The following is a 21,730-nucleotide window of genomic DNA, read 5'->3' as shown; positions in this document are numbered from 1 at the left end:
AAAGAGGTGATGTGACGGTTTATATAGGGAGAAAAAGTAGGGTTTTGGGGAAATGGGTTTTGTGAAGTTGGACTGTTGGAGTGCGTTTAACTATGGTTAAGGGTAGGTGAGGTTAAGTTAACTATGGTAAAGGAGGATATTCTGGGATGTGGAAAATATCTTGTGATCTTATCTTGTTTGGTAGTGATATTCAGTTGGGGCCTGGGGAGTGCTCGTGAATTGTGTATCGTGATTCGTGAATTTCAGAATTTGGGCTTTATTTTAATCGTGGGCTTCAGTGATTCATTTGTTTATTTGATTTTGATTAATAAGGTAGGAGGAGTGAAAATTTTACCCTACACCCTAGTGTAGGGTGTGTTCCCTACACCCCCCCTATGCTACGTCGTTTTGTAGCTGGTATTTGCGATTCTTTCCTTTTTTTTTTTTTTTTTTTCCTTTTTTTCTTTTTTTCTTTTCTTCCTCTTTTTTCCTTTTTCCTTTGATTCTTATTATTCAATTTATGTATATATATGATTTTAAACCCTATTTTTTCTCTCTCTTCAATTGATCAACCAACCTCCATTTTAGATCTACATTTTTCTCTCGCTAATTCATCTTCTTCATTTGATTTTTTGAACGAATTCGTTAATTGTTACCGATCATCAATGGCGAATTCTGCATCTGGAGATTGCGTTGATTTTGATCGCGATTGCGAGCGTGTGTTTCCTTCTGGACTTCGTTTCGTTGATTCGTTTGTGCAACAATGTGAGTAATTGTGATCATAATTTTTTCAATTTTTAATTATCCCTAATTTGTTCTGTTATAATGCTCTGTTAATTTGAACTTAATTGATGTATTATTATTCACTTTCGATTTTTGAATTTACTACTTTGATTACATTATGATGAACGTTTTTGGATTGTTGTACTTTGTATGAACATTTTGTTGCTTCATTTGTTGTTTCATTTGTTGTTTTCTCTGTGTTTTAGAATTGTGTGTTTTTGTCGTATATTTTGTAGATTATACTTTCAATTAATCGTTTATGTTTTCTTATTCATTGTTACTAATGTGTTTATGTTCAGTCTTAAAGTCATTTTTGATCATTTATTTTTACATTTTTATATCGATATTATGTGTAGTGGTAAATAATGAAAATATTGTTCAAAATATTATGTGCTGAAATTCTTTTTGCAATTGATCATGTGCTGTTTTGATATTGAACATTTTACTTATTTGTTATTGTTCATTCATGAAACTCTTTATGATCATTTATAATTGTATATTGTGCAGTGGAAAAAAATGATGATATTATGTATTTAGAAGCAGAACAGTCTGAATTAAAGGATAAAGAATTTAAATCTGAAGATGAAGCTTTCGAAGCGTATAATGAATATGCTTTTAGGAAAGGTTTTGGAATTCGAATTGGGAAGAGTAAGAGAAGAAGAGATGATTCTTTTTTGATGAAAAGATTTGTTTGTTGTAATGAGGGATTCAAAGATAATAAGTGTAAGAATAAAAGGATTTATGAGAAGTTGGATCATCGAACTGGTTGTTTAGCTTTTGTGCAGTTTCATATTGATCATTTAGGGGTCTATACATGTACAAGACATGAAATGGTTCATAATCATGCTATGATTCCTCCTGAAAAAAGGCATTTGATAAGGTCTCAAAGAGATGTGAATAAAGAGCAGCTTCTTTTCATTTCAACAATGAAATTGAGTGGAGTCAAAGTTACTGATTCTTTGAGGGTTCTAAAGAAGGAGGTTGGGGGATCTCCTAATCTTTGTTTTACTGCTTCTGATGCTTATAATGCATTGTCATCTGAAAAAGCTGCCCAAATTGAAGGATGTGATGGTAACCAATTGATTAAATATTTTGCCAAGAGACATGTGGATGAGACAGATTTTTATTATGATTTTGAACAAGATGATAGTGGTGCTTTAGTTAGTTTTTTTTGGCGTGATGGTAGGATGATGAGAGATTATCATTACTTTGGAGATTTGTTGGTTTTTGATACAACTTATAGAACTAATAAATATGGAATGATATGTGCTCCATTTGTTGGGATGAACCATCATGGTAACAATGTCATGTTTGGTATGGGTTTTATTCTTAATGAGCGCACCGAGTCTTTTGATTGGTTGTTTGATACATTTTTGCACTCAATGGGGAGGAAAAGTCCCATTACAATTATGACTGATCAAGCACAAGCGATTGCAGCGGGTATAAGAAACATTTTTCCTTCAACTGTTCATCATCGTTTATGTGTATGGCATCTTGAACAAAATTCTAAGAAACACATTGGAGCATTGAGAGCTTTGGAAGGCTTTACAGATTTGTTTGGATATCTTTTGAAGTATTGTGAAACTCCTGCTGAATTTGAATATTTCTGGAAAAGGTAAATTATTGTTTTTTGTATTTATTTTTTATTTTTATTATGTGATATATTTGATTATTATGTGATATATATATGAACATGTAGTGTTTTACATATGATCATACAATTTACTTTGTTATGTATGTTATCATAATATTATTAGTGTCCATATTGTTTATGATCATTATTCTTTACACAAATGTACATATTTTAATTTATATTTTGTTCATTTTTAAATTAATATATGATCATTTCTGTTATACAGGATGTGTGATAAATACAAATGTGAAAATGATGATTGGTTATGTGATTTGTATAAAATAAAGGAAATGTGGTGTCCTGCTTATTCTAAGAAGTATTGGTCTGGTGGTATATTGTCTTCTCAACGTAGTGAAACTACTAATAAGTCAGTTTCACAACGTCTTAATAAGACTCAAGGTTTATGTGATTTTTATCATGTTTTTCTTGATGTCATTTCTGAGTGGAGAAGTAAGGAAGGTGCAAGAGATTACAATACTCTGAGGGGTAATAGGCACCTAGCTTTTGCTAATATTGGTATATTAGTTCATGCAAGATCATTGTACACTATTCAAGCTTATGTTCTTTTTGAAGAGGAGTTCATTAGGGGGACAGCTTATGATCATGTTGATAATGGTTTGCGTTTTCCAGAATATTCATATCTTCTTTGGAGGCCTGGGAAGGATATAATTAAGCATGAAGTTGTTTTTAATAAGGAAACACATGCAATTTGTTGCACATGCATGTACTTTAGTGAGACTGGTTTACTTTGTTCTCATTCTCTTCGAGTATATCATTTGCATTGTGTGCGTAATATTCCACAAGAGTATATAATGAAACGATGGACAAAGGCTGCCATGTGTAGTCATGGTATTGAAGAACCTATTTTGAGGACAAATGTTGTGGCTACTAGTGTTTGGAGGTCACAAACAATCAGAAAGTTTGTTAAGTTGATAACAAGTTGTCAGAATTCTTTGAATGCAAGGGCAGAGGTTGAGTGTTATTTCAATCTGTTAAAAGAAAAGGTTGAGAGTGTATCAGGTGTAATTGACTTTAGTGAACCTGTTAAAGAGGTTGAAATTGTTGATCTTGAGATCAAGAATCCTCCAAAAGCTAGGCCTAAAGGTGAGAGGAATGTAAGGCCTAAGAGTACCTTGGAGAAGCAGTGTAACAAGGCAAAGGGTAATTTCAAGAGGAAAAAGTCTCTGTACACTCCTTACAAAAGGGGTATAGGGCAAGCAGTTGTACAGGTATATGATCATTTCATATTTTCAAATTGATCATTTCAGTTTTCGTAAATGATCATTTATGTTTTTTCTTTTTAAATAGGAACTTGATGAGAACGGTTGTGCTGTTACTTATGCTAATTCTATTAGTGATCCCATTGAATTGATTGTTTTGAGCAATAAACGGGCTCAGGTAAATTCAAATGTGCCAAAAAAAACATTTTATTTATATTTTATTAATATTGATTTTTATAATTTAAAAATATAGGTCGGCTTAAAATCAGCTGTTGTAGAAGAAATTCCTTCTAGTTCTAAGGAATCAAATCATAGTATTTCCAATGATTTTGATCAGGTATATGAACATTTATGATCTATATTATAATTTTTTTTTATTTAATTTTTTATTTTTTATATTTTTTTTTGGTTTTTTTGTAGGCTACTGGTGAAAGCTCTCTTTCATCTATCATATCTATTGATGTTGATATTTCATCTATTGCTAAGGTTTTTTTTTTTTCCATATTTGTTTGTATAAGTGTTTGTAACTGATCATATACTGGTTTATTAATGATCAATTTAATTTTTTTTAAAGGCAAAGGATTTAAATCTTGAAGGTGTTTCTGCTGTTCAACCTTGTTCTAATTTTGTTGCAAATAAAGGTGCTTCTGGTGTTAAAACTTACTCTCAAATTAATCCAAGAGTTCCAATTCATACTAGTGCGTCAACAAAATCTCCTGTTGTTATTCAACCTACTGTTCCCAGGAATGTTCAAAATCAAACTCAGAATTGTTCAAACACCAATCCAGAAATGATCATATCCAACTCCAGGAATGTTCAATCAACAAATGTTCAAGTTATTTCTCCTACGGTTCAAATAAATGATCAAGGATTTCCTGTTCAGAATGTTCAAGTTACTCCTCCCACAGTTCAAAGAAATGATCAAGGTGCTCGTGTTCCAATTCTTCAATCAAGAAATGTTCAATTAGGTTCTAAAAAGATTTCTTCTAAATATGATAGGTTGTTAGCCTTTTTTGATACAAGTGTAGCTAAACGTTTGGCTAATAAAGATAAATAATTAGTATTCCAGAACTTTATAAACATTAGACTTTTTTGTAATGTTGATTTAATTACTATTTTGTAATTTTGAATTTTCGATCTATTATATAAAAAACTTTCATTCAAAGATTAAAATGAAATATCAATTACAATAATATTAAAATAAAATCCATAAGTCTACTTCTAAAAAAAAAAAAATAGTCATATATAAGAAATGAACATATACATAGTTGTAAATGAACATTTGAAACTACAAAGTTGCAAATTTTCTAGCTTTCCTTCTATTTGCTCTTGATTCAGTGTTTTCTTCAAATAACATCAGTTCTGCTGTGTATTGGAGCCTTAGATTTCTAATTTGTTCCACCTGTTGAACAAAATGAATTGTCAAATTTTAATTAAACAATCTTTACTGTTTCATAAATGAATATTATATCTTAAATAATTGATCATTTATAACTCTTACATTGTTTGGTTTTAAATCACAAATCCAACTCTCATTAGGATCAGCAGTGAAGGTTTCCATATGCTTCATAATGTAAACTCCACAGTTTGTATAGTCATTGTTGCTACGCCATTTCATCTTTTCCAAAACAACTGTGTAGTCTTCAATTCTTTTTGCATCTTGATATCCAAGGTGTTTCATGTACTCTGCCAATCCTTTTAACTGATAGAAAAAAGAGTAAAAATTGTTTAGAAGTTTGTATTGTGATGAAGACATGAACAATAAATAAAAATAATTGATCATGTAGTCAACTATAAATGAACATATTATCTCACCATCATTTTTGGTTGTTCTTCATATTTTGCTTTGACTGATACCTTTTTTGGTAGTTTTCTATTGTCAATTATATGAATTTTGTCTTCTATATGATTGACGCACAACAGAAAAAAATGTTGAGAAGTTGATACTGGGAAGAAGACCTGAACAAATTATATAATGTTATTGGACAATATATTGAATGTAATTGAACATTTGTATTAAACAAGAATTAATACCTGTTTATATCCAACAATGCTGTCAATTTTATTCAACTTCAGTTCATTGTCAATTCTTTCTATGAAGGCATTAATTCTTGTCTTCATTGATGATCCTTCTTGACAAACTCTATTTGTGCACATAATGTGCTGTTGAAATACAAACAAACATATAGAAGTTAAATGAATTTTTAGCAATTATTTATCATAGGAAAATAGAATCAATAATATAAAAAAAGAAGAAAGACTAACATGAAGCACTGTTGAGAAATAAATCTTGTTTCTCGGCTTTTTATGATTAAGAAACCTTGCCCATCCATCTATGACACAATTTGTCACTTCAACATCATCTCCAAGAGTTTTCATTTCAATTGATGAGATTCAAGCCATCATAGTATAAGAGTGCACTGCATTATGAACATTTAATAATATGAATGTGAACATATTTTTATAAAAGATATTAAACCTTAAGTTTAATTAGTGTAAGTAATTACCTTTCATCTTTTCCACCAAGAGCAAAGTCTACTGCAATTTGGTTCATGGCTTTCTCATCTTTAAACAGATCCTTGTACTTGACCAAGTAAGGAGATCGGAAAGCAGGAGGAATTGTTTTCTTTTCGCGTTTTGGTCTTGTTGTTCAATATAAAATATTGTTAAATTAAGAAAATTATGAGGAACATAAATGAACATTTGAGTGTATATAAATAAATTTGAAATTATACCTTTCAACCTTTTCCTTTTCAGTTTTTTTCTTCTTTTCTGCAATTGACTTTTTCTTATCATCATTCCTGGTCATATTACATAACACAAATGTACATTTAGGTATATGAAAATGTTCATTATTATTTTTGAACATTTACTTAATATAAATAATGTACCTTTTTGTGACTTTTGAGGATGAAGCAACAATCTTCTTGTTTTCACTGAAAAGTGAAACAATGTCAGTACATATTAATAAAATAAAAGCTTCTTATGTAACACCCTGAATCATTTTCAATTCATAAAATGAAAGATATTGATTTAACATAAACCTATTGATTTAACATAAACCACACATTCATATTACATATTCAACAAAATAATGTTCACACATACAATAGTTTGAGAAACACCAGTTTCAAGTTACAACACGATAGTAACATAAGTTAAATTGTTCCATCTAGATATTTTATCCTACACCATTACATAACCCTAATAGTAAGACATGTCTTCAGGATTTTACCCCTCCACTTTTTCATCATTTTTTGTTTTTTCAAAAACATCTTCCTTGTTTTGTTTTCCACCTTCAACTGTGTTTTTTGGATCATCACTTTTTTCACCACCATCTGACCTAGGGTCAGCATCAACCACTGAACCAGATCCTGCATCTAAGAAAAAATTTAATTAGATATAATATAATTTCTTTGTAAATGAACATTTGAGTATTTATAATTGAACATTATACCTGTTCTAGGCAATCCTTCATTATCTGACCTAGTGTCAGCATCAAATTTTGAACCAGTTGCTGCGTCTAACAAAAAAATACAATTAATAATGAATATTTCTTGTTTGTAAATGAACATTTTACACTTTTTAATTGAACATTATACCAGTTCTAGAAAATTCTTCAATTCTTTGTTCTGAAGCTGCTGAAGTTTTACCCACATCCTTTTCTTCAGCTGTATTATAAATCATCATTTTGGAGATACACTAAGTTAATAGTATTTACACATAATAATTAGAAATGAACATTTCTACTTAAGTTTATGTACATTATTATTAAATATATGAACATATTACCATTTGTTGAAATTATTGGTTGTTCAATTATATCACCAAGTGTTGAAAAGGTGGGCCCTGTTTCTGTTTAGGACAATTTAGACCACAAATTTAGAATTTTTCATATAAAAATTAGGATATATAGTCTCTTTTAGTTAGAATTTACCAATGGCTGGAGAAGGTGGAGTCAACCCCAAGCTGAAAGCTTTTCTGATGTCATATTCTTGTTCTTTTTCCTTTCCCTTTTTGGTTAATTTCTTCCCAGTCATTTGCTTCTCAGTTGTTTGCTTTTCAGACCCTTGCATCAGATTCTTCTCAGCTTGTGCAAGTGCATTTAGGAAATCCTCACTGCCAAAGAATTCTTCATCTTGGCTTAGAATTGATGGTTCCCTAGCTACCACCTTTCCTAAAACTTCATCAACTTTTTTCACCAAGTCATTTCCAGGGAAGATATCCTTTGCCTTCACCAATTTTGAAGAAAGCTTTGACAGGTTTGAACAAGTTGTTTTTACCAGGGAAACAAAATCATCCATAAAAACCTATATGAATGAATATTAAAAATTATGCAGTTGAACATTTCAGATTATACAAATGAACATTTATGTTAACAAAAGTGATCATTTTATAACCTTAGGACTTTCTTCAACTTCTGCAGCAATCCTTGGTAGAATTTTCCCTCTCCCAAATCCCAATTCTAATTCAATCTTCAACCTCTCAAGAACCATGTCTCTATTCCATGCAGATATGATAGGAATTTTTCTTGGAGGCCTTTTGTCTAACCTCTGAACTCTATCAAAATAGAACAACTACAAGAAAAAAGAAAACATGGAACAGAACATAAACAATAAAAAAAAGTGCATTTATTTAAATTTAAATGAACATTTTGTATCTAAGAATATACCATCAGAAATTGAAGAGGGCCTTTGTAGAACCCCTTGCCTTGCTGCTTTCTCCAATCAACATGACATTTGATAAGTGAGTCATATACAAACTGACACCAGTTCAAATTTTTTATGTTTTCTTTGTCCATCATAGAATAAAGAAATTTGAAATGGCATTGATTGTTTGATACACATTTCATCAAGCAGTTCACAGCCACTGCTAAAAAGTTAGTAATGAAATGTTCACTTGGTGGTCTGTTGTTGGTGAATTTATCATTTATGTATCCATTCACAATCTGCAAACAAAATGAACAAAACATTTATACTTTTGATCATTTAATGTATTTAAAATGAACATTTAAAACTGATCATACCTGACTCACTGATGGAGTTTTTCCTGACCATGATTTTCTCCATTTCTTCAGAAATTCTGCATACTCCTCACTAATTTTATCAGACTTTGGCTCAACAATTGGAATTTCTCCTGTAGGCAAGCCATAAACTACCCTAACATCCTCTACCTCAATTTCTATTTTTTCATTCTTTGGTAGTTCAAAACACTGGCTATTTTCTTCAAAACTTCCCAATAACCAGTTACAGAACTTTTGATCAAGTTGAGGTAAACTAATGTCAAGAAGTGATCCTAACCCTATATCAACAACTTGTTGTTTTTGGGTAGGTGTCATCTTTTTTATCCATGCAATGAACTTCACATGTCCTCCTCTCTTTGAAGATTTCTCTTCCTCAAATTCATCTTCCTGAATTTCCTCAACTTCATCAGTTTCTATTGCTTGAACCATTTCAGTTTTCATTTTCTTTTTTCTCCTACCTTCAATCTTTCCTTCATCATACAGTACCATCTTTTGCTCCTCCTTTTCAACCTTTGCCTTCACTGAATTCCCTTTCTTTGCCTGTTTCTTCCTTGGCTTTACTTCATCCTCTTCCTCCTCTTCCTCCACCTCATAATCATCCTCACTGACAGGCTCTTCTTCTGCTCTATAAACTGACTCTTCACTATCATCATCACTGTCAGTAGAACTTTCATCAGTAGGATCTTGAGAGGGTTCATCTGATGGTACTTCTTGTATTTTTTTTCTCTTTCCAGCATTTCTCTTGGCAGGACTGACATCTGAAAATTAAATATATATAATTTTGTTTAAGTATTGAAAATGTACAGTAAGCAAATGATAAAATGAACAAAATTGTTTTCTCAAATGATCATTCTATATATAGAAATTGAACATTTATAATATATCATTATATACCTGCTTTTCTTTTGCCAGCAACCTTAGAAGTTTTCTTCACTTCTTCTAGAGTTTTCTTTTTCCCACCTATATATTGAAATTGAACATTAATGATATACCATCATAAATGATCATTCTATACATTAAGATTGAACATTTACCCTTTTTGCCTTGGTCTGGAGGATATTCAGCAGGAGCACCTGCCATTTTTTTTATTGGAGTAGGTGCTGGAGGTGGTGCATCAGCTTCCTTTTGAATAGGAAAATTCCTTGTAGACATTCTTCTCTTCTGTCCTATTTTTGCGGTTTCTTTAGCAGGTTCAACATCCTTCTTCAGGCTTCCCTTTTCAGATTCATCTAACAGAACATCTATTGTTTTTAAAAAAAATTTATGTTAGTATATTTGAAAGTGTAATATTTATTGTGTAACAGAAAAGTATTATGATTACCTTGGCTCCTTGTAATTCTACCACTTGGCACAACAACAAGGCTTTTGTTTTTGTTTTTCCTTGCAACCATTTTGTATCTTGTTTTCATTTTGGTTGACTGATCACTTTTTTGTGATGATGGAGCTGTCTCCTCACTAAGTTTTGTGGAAACTTTATCATCATCTTGATCTAGAAGATAAGTTTCATCCTCAATTTGAACAAAATCAGGTGCAATTTGTGCTGCATATGAAATGATCAAATATAAAAGATTAAATAAACATTTATTAAATTGGATGACAAATGTTTACTATATACAATATAAATGAACATTTCAGGTAATGAATATGTACATTTTCCACTATTTACCTTTCGGATCTGTTGTCTTTGTAGACTCATCTTCCACTGTTTTCTCTTTAGGGATTTTCTCCTTTTCAGGCTCTTTTTTTCCCTCTTGTCCTTCTATGAAAATTTAATTAGTTAATATTTATATATTTTTTTTAATCTTATTGAACATTCAATATTATGTAGATCCAATATGAACATTTTATGTAATAAAAATGTACATTTATAAATTTTTACCTTCTACATTTGTTGTCTTTGGAAAGACATCTTCCACAGTTTTGTCTTTAGGGCTTTTCTCTTTTTCAGTCCCTTTTTTTCCTTCTTGTCCTTCTATTAAAATTTATTTAGTTAAAATTTAATTTTTTTAACCTTATTGAATATTTAATATTATGCTTTTCCAATATGAACATTTTTTGTAATAAAAATGTACATTTTAAAATTTTTACCTTTTTCCACAGTTTTCTCTTCTATTGGCCCTTTTTCTTTCTTTTTTGCTTCACCTTCAAAAGTAATAGTATTGTTAAAATTGATATTTATGACTATTAAACAAAAATATTCAATAAATATGATCATTTACCTTTCCTGATTTCCTTGCTTGCCTTTTCCATTCTTTTGAGATTTCTCATAATTCTGATTGTCGATTCTTTGTACTTTCTGTAAATGTATGATATTAACTTTGAAATATATTCATTAATTGATTAAATTAATTCAATTATTTAAATTTAAACATACTTTGGGTTTCTCTCTATGTTTAAATGTATTTCTTGCATCTTGTCCTTTAATGTTGTTATTCTTGAATCATCTTTGGGTTTTCTGATATTTCATTAAAAATATGTTTGAATTTACAATTTTGATTAGTAAATAAAAAAATGAACATATAACTTATATTACTATTGGTCATGAGCAAACTTTTTTGTACTGATTTTCAAATGAACATATAGTCTATCTAAATTGAACATTTAAGTTTTCTTACTTTTGGCCAAGACTATTCTTTACTGGATTGCTTTGCACTTTTGGTTGAACTTCTTCTTGCTTGCTGAAATCAATATTAAGAAATACTTTAAATAAAAAATGCACATAAATTGTACATAAAATATACTGTTATAAAAATGAACATTTATTTATATAAAATTGATCATTAGTATACCTTTCATCCCTACTCTCTTTGTCAGTTGTGTTATGTGTAGCAGACACACTCTTAGTTGTTGCATTAGTAGCAGGAATGTTCTCACTTTGTTCACTTAAAAAAAACAGAATTATTTTATATAATATGATATTAAAGTATGAACTAATTTATACAATGAAGAAGATAATTAGTTATTTTGTATAAAGCTTTTATACCTTATTGTTTGATTTGTCTCTGGTGGTCTTGATTTTGACATAACAAATTTCACTCGAACCTTTTTTTTTTCACTAAAATTTTAAGAATTACCTAATAAGTTTGGTATATATATACAATGTACAATAATTGAATGTAAAAACAATTATTTTATACATATAAACTTACTTGTTTAAAGTGTATCTTTCATAACTATTACCATATTCATTTTGTTCTATAACCTTCTTTAGAGTTAATGGTTCAGATTTCCCATCTCTAAATTGAAGCAAGTGTATCACTCTAAATGGCACATCACTACATTATAAATTAATTACATGACATTAGTTTGAATGCATATCACTGAAATGATTATTATCATATTTATATATGTGCATGATGATTTAATGAAATGTATATTTGTTATTTAAATCTCAATGAATACTCAAATGAACAAATATACATATATGATCATAATTATATCTATAAATGAACATTATGAGTATCAAATATGATCATATACAATGATGTTTCAATGAAATGTACTTTTGTTTTTAAATCTCAATAAATACTCATATGAACAAATATAAATATATGATCATAACTATATCTATAAATGAACATTATGAGTATCAAATATGATCATATACAAATAACATATTAAACAAAGATAAAACCAATTTTATCAAATACAACTAGCATATTAGACATGAACATAATATATTCTGTAAATGACTAATTACCTTGGTAGTGGAGACATTGTTAAATCCGTACCAATTGACTTGTCAATATCTTTTAAAAGTTCCGGATCTACAATTGGATCATTTTGGCGGTTTTTTTTCAATTTGTCTACTCTTGACTGAAGAGGTACATCATCATCATCGTCTCTGTTTTATTTAATAAATTGTTAATGTTTTAGTTATTTTCAGTAAAATCTTAGAACAATTACTACAATCGCAAAAATTTTTAACAAAAATTAGGTTTTACAAATAAATTCGCTCTATAATTTTCATCGCAAGAATATGAACAAATTAGGTTTTACAAAAGTTAGAGTTCATACATTTCTTCAGAAATTTTCAACAAATTACTCGTCTCTGAAGTATTCTTCTCCAAAATCATACTACAATTGCAAAAAATTGAACAAAAATTAGGTTTCACACATAAAATCGCACTATAATTGTCATCGAAAAAAAATGAACAAAATTACTTACTCTTTAGATACATTTTGCTCCGATTTTGCAGTTTCTTCTTTCATGTTCTTCTCTGTAGTGGTTTTTTGCAAAATCGCACTACAATCGCAACAAAATGAACAAAATTAAGGTTTCACACATAAAATTGCACTACAATCTCAAAAAATGAACAAAACTAACGAAATTACTTACTCCTTTTTTTGTGATTGTTTAATTTCATCTCGAATATCAGACATTTGAAGCAATTATGAAGTGTTTTGAAGCAATTTTGCAATAATTTGAAGAGAATTTCGTTCCGATTCGACGGTGTTGATGAGAGAGAAATTCTAGAGAAATGAAGAAGATGGTTTTTAGAGAGAGAATAATTTGAAATGGATAGTTTTTTTTTTTTTTTAATAATATATATGTGGGGTAGGGGAAGTTATTTCTAATTTACTGTGGTTAGTGGGAGTGAGTGGGGGTAGTTACTGTAGTTTGTGGGGGTAGGGGAAAAACGCAAACGCTGCGTTTTGTAGGGGGTGTAGGTTATGGTACCTACACTAGGGTGTAGTGTATACTAATTATAGGAGGAGATATTTTGGAGGAAAGTGCTTTCTCCGTTTTTTAGTGAACTTTGGTCAATATTTTATTTTTAGAGGGGATCTAGGAAACTAGCACCTTGTTTTAAATTGAACAAGTAGCCTGAAATTCAAAGGGAGTGAGATTCCGAACGGCTAATTATCCTAAATTTGTGGCTTTTGGTTTAAATTTTCAAAAGAGTATGATATTGCAAGAACTTTTAAGGTCTTTTATTTTTTTTTTTTTTCTTTTGTTGATGTATTGCTTTTGACATTACTTGTATGTTAATGTATATTACCATAAGATGTTTAAGGATATGTTCAAATTTACTAAATTAATAGGATATGAAGTGGACTGAATACAGCTGAAATGAACTATTATGAAAAAAAGAAAATTAAGAACTGAATTGATTGGATATGGACTGAATTGAATAGAGTTGAAATGAATTGTTTTGAGATAAAGAAATTAGAAACTGGACTGATTAGAGCTGAACTAAACTGAATAGAGCTCAAAATGAATTGTTTATGAGATAAGGGAATTAGGAGTCGAACTAAATTGATTGGAGCTGAATTGAACTGGATAAAGCTGAAATGAATTTTTATGACAAAAGGAAATTAGGAACTAAATTGAACTGATTGGAGCTGAATTGAACGGAAATTAAGCTGAAAAGAACAGGTCTCGACTTAGTTAATACTAACATGATGTTAGCTACCATTTTAATATACAATACATCGCCGATTTAATCTACAACGACCCAAAAAACTGGTGCATATTATCAATTTGGTTAATTAGTTGAATCTATTCAAAGAGGTAGTTACTGGAGTGTAATGTATTTGATTTACCCTAGACTATATTAGACTATATATGAAGGTTTAATATCTAAATTAGGAAAAGGCATCCAATTTAGTAGAATGTACTTAATAAATTAACTGGTGATAAAATATTATTCTCTCTTATCATTTATCATACTCAAATAATTTCTGTTGACCTATTTTGCACATAATCACCCGCCCATACCTAAAACTAAAATGGTAACAAATAAAAATTAAAAAGAATTTGTGTTAGTAACATGAACGTTTATTGCATCGTGAAAATTAGTAAAACGGTGGTAATAAACACAAACTATATGTCATTACGAGTATTATAATTCGACAATTAGTACGGTATTTTTTATTATAACTTATCGAGAATTGGTGAGAAAGGGTAGCGAAATGTTAAGAAGGACATCAAGCATTTGATTTACGTCATATGCCTAGTCCCTAGATTTTTTTATTTTTTATTTTTTTATTTTATTTTTTTATTTTTGTCGAGAAGATTGTACTCCCTCTATCCCTTAATTAGATTTTTATTTCTCTCTTGTGAGGAATAAATGCTAAAAATAGAAATCTAATAAAAGGACGAAGAGAGTAGTAAATGGATGAAATTACTGGGCACACCAAAAAAAACCATATAAGATCTAACCAATACTTATGTGAGTTGTGTTTAAACTCTGAAGGTAAGTGAGGCAGGGGAATGGGTTGGGCACAGCATGAGAAACAACACGCAACTCGTGTCTTGGGCCTCTTGGCCCACTAATTTGAAAAACATTAGAAAAGAATAACAAGGTTCAGCCCAATAGTGTAGGGGTAGAGCCGGTAGACTAAGAAAACCCCAAAGTTCAATCCAAATCTATCACCATGGTTCGGGCTTTAGAAATTAGAAGTTTGGACTCGATTTTAATATAACTTCTATTCAAGCCTTCAACTTCTAATATTTTGCATAATCCATCCATAAAACTGGTGTATGTAAACAATACATACGCTTTAATTTTTGAGGGATAGCTTGAAAGCTCAACGCAAATGAAAAATGAAACCTTATTTCAGTTATTTGTACATTAAATAATATTACGAGTTCGGTAATATTTGCAAAGTCAGCTCTAAAAATGACTTTCTTATGTAACTCTAAATTAAAGCATGTATATTTTTCCGTTGGGCTTCATGCTCATTATTTAAGCCTTATATGACTTACACTCATCCGATTGCACGACTATTCTCCGTGAAAATATTGCGTTACTACCTTTTAGGATGACCCATTAAATTAAACCCATACCAATTGAGGTGTATTCTAAAACTTGGGGTAAAACCAATTTCTTATTCAATACTCTGTAATTCTGTATCCTCGCAATAGAAAAGGACAAAAAGAATTTACAATTGAAAACAAACCAATTAAAAAATTACAAATTCACCAAAAAAAAAAAATATTTAAGAATTCAATAGATCGAGTATCAGACTTTGGATTGGCATCTTTTTAATTTTACAAAATACTCTTCATTTTTTAATACTTCCATTTTTTTATTTTAAAATCTTTTATAATATTTAATTCTTTTTTCTTACCTGAATCCAAAATCAAGTGAGTATTACATAAATGGATTGACGGAGTAAATTTCTTTTAAAATGAAATGCACATGTGCACATTGAACAGATTACTGGAGTAAGAGTACTACTCCACTACTTTTGTCAGTGAAACAGTGATACAGTATATTCGATTATCTCTGCCAGTCGAATTAATAAGATAATTCATGTTCGTCTCAATGTAATAAAACTTCAAAGTATACCAATCAACAAACGAACACAATAAAAATTTGGCATTCAATCTCTTTTTCATTAATCCAAAGGCTGAAACTATTGTTTTAATTAAAAAAAGTAACACCCAACCTCACTCTCAACCATACCACATTTTTTCCAGAACACCTTAATTAACCATAGATCAAAACAATCACCATAACACAGTAACAGTAACATCAAATCGATCGCAACATCTAACTAAATGACGACCATAACATAAAATTATAACGACATCTCGTCATAAATCTAATTCCTCCAGCTTCCGCCATCGGAAGCACCACCACCTCGGGAGTAACCACCTCCTCCGTAACCACCACCGCCGCCTTCACGGCGACCACCGTAACCGCCACCTCCTCCGTAGCCTCCACCACCGCCTTCACGGCGACCTCCATAGCCGCCTCCTCCACCGTAGCCACCTCCTCCACGACCACCGTATCCGCCGCCTCCGCCGCTGCGGAAGCCGCCACCACCGCCTCCACCACTGCCGCGAGCTTGAGCCTCGTTAACAGTGATCTGACGGTCGTTGAGTGTTTGACCGTTCATTCCTTCGATCGCAGCGTCAAGCTCTTCTTTGCTTCCGAATGTAACAAAGCCAAATCCTCTGGATCTGCCGGTTTCTCTGTCTAGGATTACCTGAAAATCGATCGAAAAATTCATTATTAATTCCAGATCTATGAAAAATAGCACGAAATTACGAAAAATTGAATAGAAATTGATCGTTCATCTTTCGAGAACATACCGTTTCCGGATATCATCATAAAAACAACAGATCAAGTAACAATAGTAGCAATAGTAACAGATCAAAGTAGTAGCAGAAAATTTCGAATCAAAGTAACAGAATTATCGATTTTTTTCAATTTTTCAGGAAATTTAGTAACACGAAACCTTCGTATCAATGACTTGTCCGTAAGGAGCAAAAGCAGTCTCCAACCCTTGGTCGTCGGTGGCCCATGCAAGGCCTCCGACGAAACATCTGTACTCAACTTCTGCTGCCATTTTTAATGAAGAAACTTAAATTTGATTGAAAGAAATGTAGAAGAAAGAAGGAAATAGAGAGCACGATGAATTGTGTGTTGATGAAGTGGTGTTTATATAGGGTTGAGGTAGGGTTTGGGAGAGTGAGAGTTAGCCGTTTCCGCAGGGTTGGGGGTTTACTAGGGTTAAGGAAAAGTGCTAGTTGGAAGTAACTATGGTTAAACAAAGATATTTTTAGGGGGATTGAATAAAATATCTTGTGATCATTATTTTTCTTCTTTTTAGATGGAAAAAATGGAAATATCTCGTGATATTAGTTGGTTTTTTGCTCGTGATCGTGGGCTCTAGAGGTTTGTGATGTTTGACTATTTTTGCCATCGTGTTGGAGATATTTTTCATAAGATTATTATTCTCTTTTCATTTTGAAAATGAAAACGACTGGAGTGGTTATTGGTTAGAGCTTTCGTTCTGGTTTTAGAAGATCGTCAGATTGATTCTCATCACCTCCATCCTTGTGGCTCTTTAACCACTAAAAAAAATTCTCTTTACTTTTTTTTTAAAATAAATGTCGGTTTTAAGCAATTTAATCGAGTTAAATAAAAATAAAAGGTAAGTTGAGTTGTTGAAGTAGCCGGCACTGGGTCAACCTTTGTGGCCCAATCTCGTGTCCTATATTCTTCTCAATATAGCCCTTTAAAATAGAGCTGGCACCTTAATTAACCACCCACAAAAAACTCCCTAAACCTGCCACCTTAATTAGCCATCCACAAAAACCTCTACACCCGACACCACCCTATACACACAACCCCTTAGATCAAATCGCCCAAACACAAAGGAAGAGGAAAGCGAGGTAGGAAAAGGGGGAGTGACGAGGAAGAGGGTGGGGGCTGGCATGAAAGGGGAAAAGGTTGGGGTTGTTCCGACATGAAAGAGGTATGCATTGGGGACGGTTGTTTTAGGTATTAAAAAAATCTCGATTTGCGTATTTACGTATCTAATACGCAAAACGAGGCTTTTTTTTTTTTTGCTAAATTTGAGCTCAATTTGGTTCCCTAAGGACCAAAAAATAGCCACTAAAATTTGTAACGAAATAATTATGTCAAATCGTTGCACATAACCTGTAACGGAGGTAGTATTATTAAGTGGAGAGTGGGCCGCACTAACGGGATTTGTTAACGGCGGTATAACAACAAGGTTACCGTATTTCGGAGTAAATGTATTTTTGGGTTGGAGTATGGATTTCTCAAATAGGGGGACACATCGTAGAAAATAAAAGGCTAGAGGGTTATACTGTAGAAAAACCCTTTATTTATTTGTTTATTCATTTATTCTCTATGTTGACAATATAATTATGCTTACTTTTTTTTTTTTTTTTTTTTTTGGAAGGCATATAATTATGCTTACTTTGTTAAAGGACATTTTTTTTTTCTTAAATTTTTTTTTTTACGTGTTGAAAATGAGCATATATATTCTTCGGCTTTTTCACCCAATGTTCTTTACTTTTATTTTCTCCCGTCATACAATACAAATTTTTATTAATGTCAATGTACAAAATTCAGGAGCATATATATATATGGTGAATTTGAAAATGTTAAGTGATGACTTATGTTGCCAGGGTTTTTTTGGTGATTTGATAATACGCGTTGTTAAAATTATTTTAGTATTTGGTGATTTGATAGTACATGTTGATAAAATTATTTTTTGCTAAGTTGTGTTTTATAAGTAAATTTGTTCAAACTCTTTCTTAATTTTTTTGTCCATTGATTTTACATGTTAGATAAAATTTCTTCCTATAATAAACAAAGTTTAATAATATTAACTAGTTTAAGCCTGTCAATAGTTAACGATTTGTTAACATATTCTCTATTTTAATGTCATTAAACACTAAGAGCATCTCCAATGTTCAATGGTGAAGACTTGCTTGCAATATATATAAAGTTTCTAGCTACATGCTTACCATTGGAGAACAAAAAATTGAGCAACATGCAAGCAACTGTAGCCCAAACAAGGTACATGCTTGATTAAAATAAACTTCACTCATATTGTAACATGTGTACAATTATTTATTTATTTTATAAAATTTTATTTTTTTCAAACTAAAGATGTTGTAGCTTACCATTGAAACACTTTGTTGCTAAAAAGTGTCGTAAAAATCAAGCTACATAGCATTGTAACTTGTTATTGGAGATGCTCTAACGAGACAAAAATAACAAATGAACAACAAAATTTGGCATTGAAATATTTTTCTCCTTCAATTCAAAAAAGGTCGAAGCTATTGTCTACCTATATGAGCGCATTGCATGCGTTAGCCACCTTAGTTTTTCTAAGGATCTAAACACTTCTCATAATTTCTCATGCATTATATTTGTCCATAATTTATTAAGGTGAAGCAAAATAATTTTTTCTTTTATTTTGTGCTTTAGTATGTGCACATTAGTACTTACAAAATGAAAGTTCATAGCATATTTCATTAGTGTACTGTGTACAAGTAATTCAAAATGCAAAAATTGAGCCTCCCCTTGGTTGGGGTCTAATCTATAACCCTTCTAAAAGCTCCAAGCACCAAGACTTTAGCAATTTTACTGTTCCTTATGAACAGAAAATTGACGATTTTGCCCTCCCTGCCCCTTAGCACCCTTCTCTGGTTGACCAAGTTGACTGGGCTATTTCGGTCTTTTTGATTTTACATTGCATGTGCTCTCAGCGGGCTGACGCGTGGCTATTTCTCTTTCTTTGTCGGTGTTCTGCAACTTACTCTCTCTCTTTCTTTCCTGCTTTCTTTTCTGATTAGCTATGTCTTCTTTCCTTTCCTTTGTTTTTATATAGCTAAAGTATTTCCTTTTTGTTTTTCCTTTTTCTTTCTTAGTAGATTAATTGTTGTTTTTTTTTTATTGTGTATGGGTGTTGCAGCGGCTGTGTCGATGGCGCAATTTCAAGGAGCTGGTGGTGGTGTAGTTGCGCGATTTCGAGGAGCTGATGGTGGTGTAGTTGCGTACTTAGTATTTAAATACCTATTTTAGGATTATATTTGACGCCCTTGCCCTTAGCCCATGAACTTCATCGGAAAAGAATACAGCAGCTTCTGAGGTAAGATTTTTCTTTTTCAAATACCTATTTTAGGGTTCATCATTAATTTTATTGTCAATTTAGTGTTCTTCTAAGCTTGATCATTTCTGATTTTATTTTTGGGGGGATTTTGTAGGAAACCCATATGTTCAAGATTGAATTAAAGAAGATATTCTTGATTGAGTTGTCAATGTATGTGCCAAGGTGAGTTCATTCGAATCTAATTTAAATGTTATATTATTTGCTTTTGTCATGTAAATATGCGATCTTAAAGTGTTCGATGAATTGCTTAAATGAACATAGATTGTGGGTATTTTCTCATTTAATCTAGGGGTTTTAGTGTTTTCATATGACCCTTAATTATGAATTGCAGGTGATTGATGATATAAATCTAGGGCTCATCGCCAATTTACTTGGTGTTTGAGCTCTCCATTAAATTCTAGCTTCTCCTCCATCGAAGGGTAGTTTTGAGGTAATAACTAGATGGTCTAATTATCAGTTCTTTTTAATCACTGAATATGAATTTCACATTTTAGGTTTATTTTGTTTTGGGGAAAAATTCATTTCTGACTTGCTTTTTCTTGCTGCTGCTTTCAATATTGTGCACCAATGTACTAGGTTTGGTACGAAAAAGATTATTTAGTTTTGCTATTTGGTTAATTTAAAGTGATTGTTTACAGAAGTTTTTACATATCTCAAGAGTAGTAATATTATTTATAGCATCTTCTTTGCCAAGATTTTATAGACTTGAATCCTTTTTGGATTGTACAAGTGTAGGATTTGTTATGATGTTCATAAACATTTCTTATATGAGTTTGTTTATTGAATTTTGTATCTGGTATGCAGCATGTCAGGACACGAGAGATTTATGAACACTTGAAAGTAATCAGAGTAGATAAAGATTGGGGCCTTTTGCTTGAAATCCCATCGTCTCCGGCTTCTACACCTCCATATGTGACGGTATGTATTTCTTTTTTCTTACATTTCTAAAAGCTATGTATGTATACATTGGATGCCAAGGGTGATTCATTTCTACAGATTTCTGACGTGGCTGATAAAGACGTCCATAAGCTTGAGTAGTCTTATAGAGAAGGGATTGATGTCTGAGTAAGAATACTTGGATTCAGGCACTTAGAAGGGCTTGAGATGGGTGTCTTGAAGGTTTGATTTTATCTTTTTGGCTTACATGCTCTTATCCAAATCAAGAAGAATTCTGATTGCTTTAATTGATTTTGCTTGTACATTTTTGTTTTTGGGATTTGACCTTGACCGGGATTTAGTCTATGCATATAATTATTTTGGCATCCTTTTGTTTAGTTGGACTTTTTATTCCATTGCTGGCCCCTTCATCCCCACCATACACCCCCTCAAAAAAGAAATTAGTAGTGTGAGTGTGTGAGTCATCAAGTAATGATGTTGTCACAATGATATGAAGGGGTTCTCCTCCTTTAATTGTTCTTTTTGTGAAATCTAAGTGAAATCATTCACACTTGTATTTGGATGTTGTAGTAGCAAAGTTGGTATATGTAGCCAAGCATTAACCTATTACTGTTCTGATAATTGTGCAGGTTAACTGGTGGAAATTATAATGGTAGAATCCCTTGTTCTTCAACTTTCTGTTAATATTATTGTTCTTTCTTCAAATTTAAAGCACCCATTGGTCTGGAATTTTGCGGCAATTATTAGATTTAAATTTACTACTCTTAGTGATTATTAGATGCTTTTAGCTTTACATTATCATAT

At 31.4% G+C, this 21,730-nt stretch overlaps 3 protein-coding genes across 4 annotated transcripts; 1 reads left to right on the top strand and 2 right to left on the bottom strand.

The window, feature by feature from the left end:
• Nucleotides 1–119: 119 nt before the first annotated feature.
• Nucleotides 120–4,695, top strand: LOC110705091 (protein FAR1-RELATED SEQUENCE 5-like). 2 transcript variants are annotated; one of them, XM_021882923.1, is made up of 7 exons: nucleotides 120–744; nucleotides 1,270–2,377; nucleotides 2,622–3,624; nucleotides 3,704–3,793; nucleotides 3,869–3,952; nucleotides 4,036–4,101; nucleotides 4,190–4,695. In XM_021882923.1, the coding sequence occupies exons 1-7, from the start codon at nucleotides 510–512 to the stop codon at nucleotides 4,670–4,672; spliced, it is 3,069 nt and encodes a 1,022-aa protein (XP_021738615.1). In that variant the 5' UTR covers nucleotides 120–509; the 3' UTR covers nucleotides 4,673–4,695. The 2 variants fall into 2 exon arrangements, with proteins under 2 accessions (XP_021738615.1, XP_021738616.1); XM_021882924.1 differs by lacking the exon at nucleotides 3,704–3,793.
• A 144-nt stretch (nucleotides 4,696–4,839) lies between these two features.
• On the bottom strand, nucleotides 4,840–5,994 carry LOC110704873. The gene is made up of 5 exons (XM_021882687.1): nucleotides 5,881–5,994; nucleotides 5,650–5,778; nucleotides 5,431–5,574; nucleotides 5,117–5,317; nucleotides 4,840–5,017 (listed from the first exon to the last, which is right to left on the bottom strand). Exons 1-5 carry the CDS (start codon nucleotides 5,992–5,994, stop codon nucleotides 4,904–4,906), a joined length of 702 nt encoding a protein of 233 aa, XP_021738379.1. The 3' UTR covers nucleotides 4,840–4,903.
• A 9,959-nt stretch (nucleotides 5,995–15,953) lies between these two features.
• On the bottom strand, nucleotides 15,954–17,020 carry LOC110705090 (glycine-rich RNA-binding, abscisic acid-inducible protein-like). Its single transcript, XM_021882921.1, has 2 exons — nucleotides 16,832–17,020; nucleotides 15,954–16,579 (listed from the first exon to the last, which is right to left on the bottom strand). The coding sequence occupies exons 1-2, from the start codon at nucleotides 16,940–16,942 to the stop codon at nucleotides 16,193–16,195; spliced, it is 498 nt and encodes a 165-aa protein (XP_021738613.1). The 5' UTR covers nucleotides 16,943–17,020; the 3' UTR covers nucleotides 15,954–16,192.
• Between the last annotated feature and the right edge of the window lie 4,710 nt (nucleotides 17,021–21,730).

Source organism: Chenopodium quinoa, unplaced genomic scaffold (genome assembly GCF_001683475.1).
Source record: "Chenopodium quinoa cultivar QQ74 unplaced genomic scaffold, ASM168347v1, whole genome shotgun sequence".
NCBI lineage: Eukaryota > Viridiplantae > Streptophyta > Magnoliopsida > Caryophyllales > Amaranthaceae > Chenopodium > Chenopodium quinoa.
This window is presented reverse-complemented; position numbering and strand designations above follow the sequence as displayed.

Coding starts and splice junctions, on each gene's coding strand:
- LOC110705091 (XM_021882923.1), top strand. CDS start 510: ATGATTTTAAACCCTATTTTTTCTCTCTCTTCAATTGATCAACCAACC. Junction 2,378..2,621: donor TTTGAATATTTCTGGAAAAG/GTAAATTATTGT, acceptor TCTGTTATACAG/GATGTGTGATAAATACAAAT. Junction 3,625..3,703: donor TAGGGCAAGCAGTTGTACAG/GTATATGATCAT, acceptor CTTTTTAAATAG/GAACTTGATGAGAACGGTTG.
- LOC110704873 (XM_021882687.1), bottom strand. CDS start 5,994: ATGAAAACTCTTGGAGATGATGTTGAAGTGACAAATTGTGTCATAGAT. Junction 5,779..5,880: donor ATTTCTCAACAGTGCTTCAT/GTTAGTCTTTCT, acceptor GTATTTCAACAG/CACATTATGTGCACAAATAG. Junction 5,018..5,116: donor GTGATTTAAAACCAAACAAT/GTAAGAGTTATA, acceptor TTTGTTCAACAG/GTGGAACAAATTAGAAATCT.
- LOC110705090 (XM_021882921.1), bottom strand. CDS start 16,942: ATGGCAGCAGAAGTTGAGTACAGATGTTTCGTCGGAGGCCTTGCATGG. Junction 16,580..16,831: donor GACAAGTCATTGATACGAAG/GTTTCGTGTTAC, acceptor ATCGATTTTCAG/GTAATCCTAGACAGAGAAAC.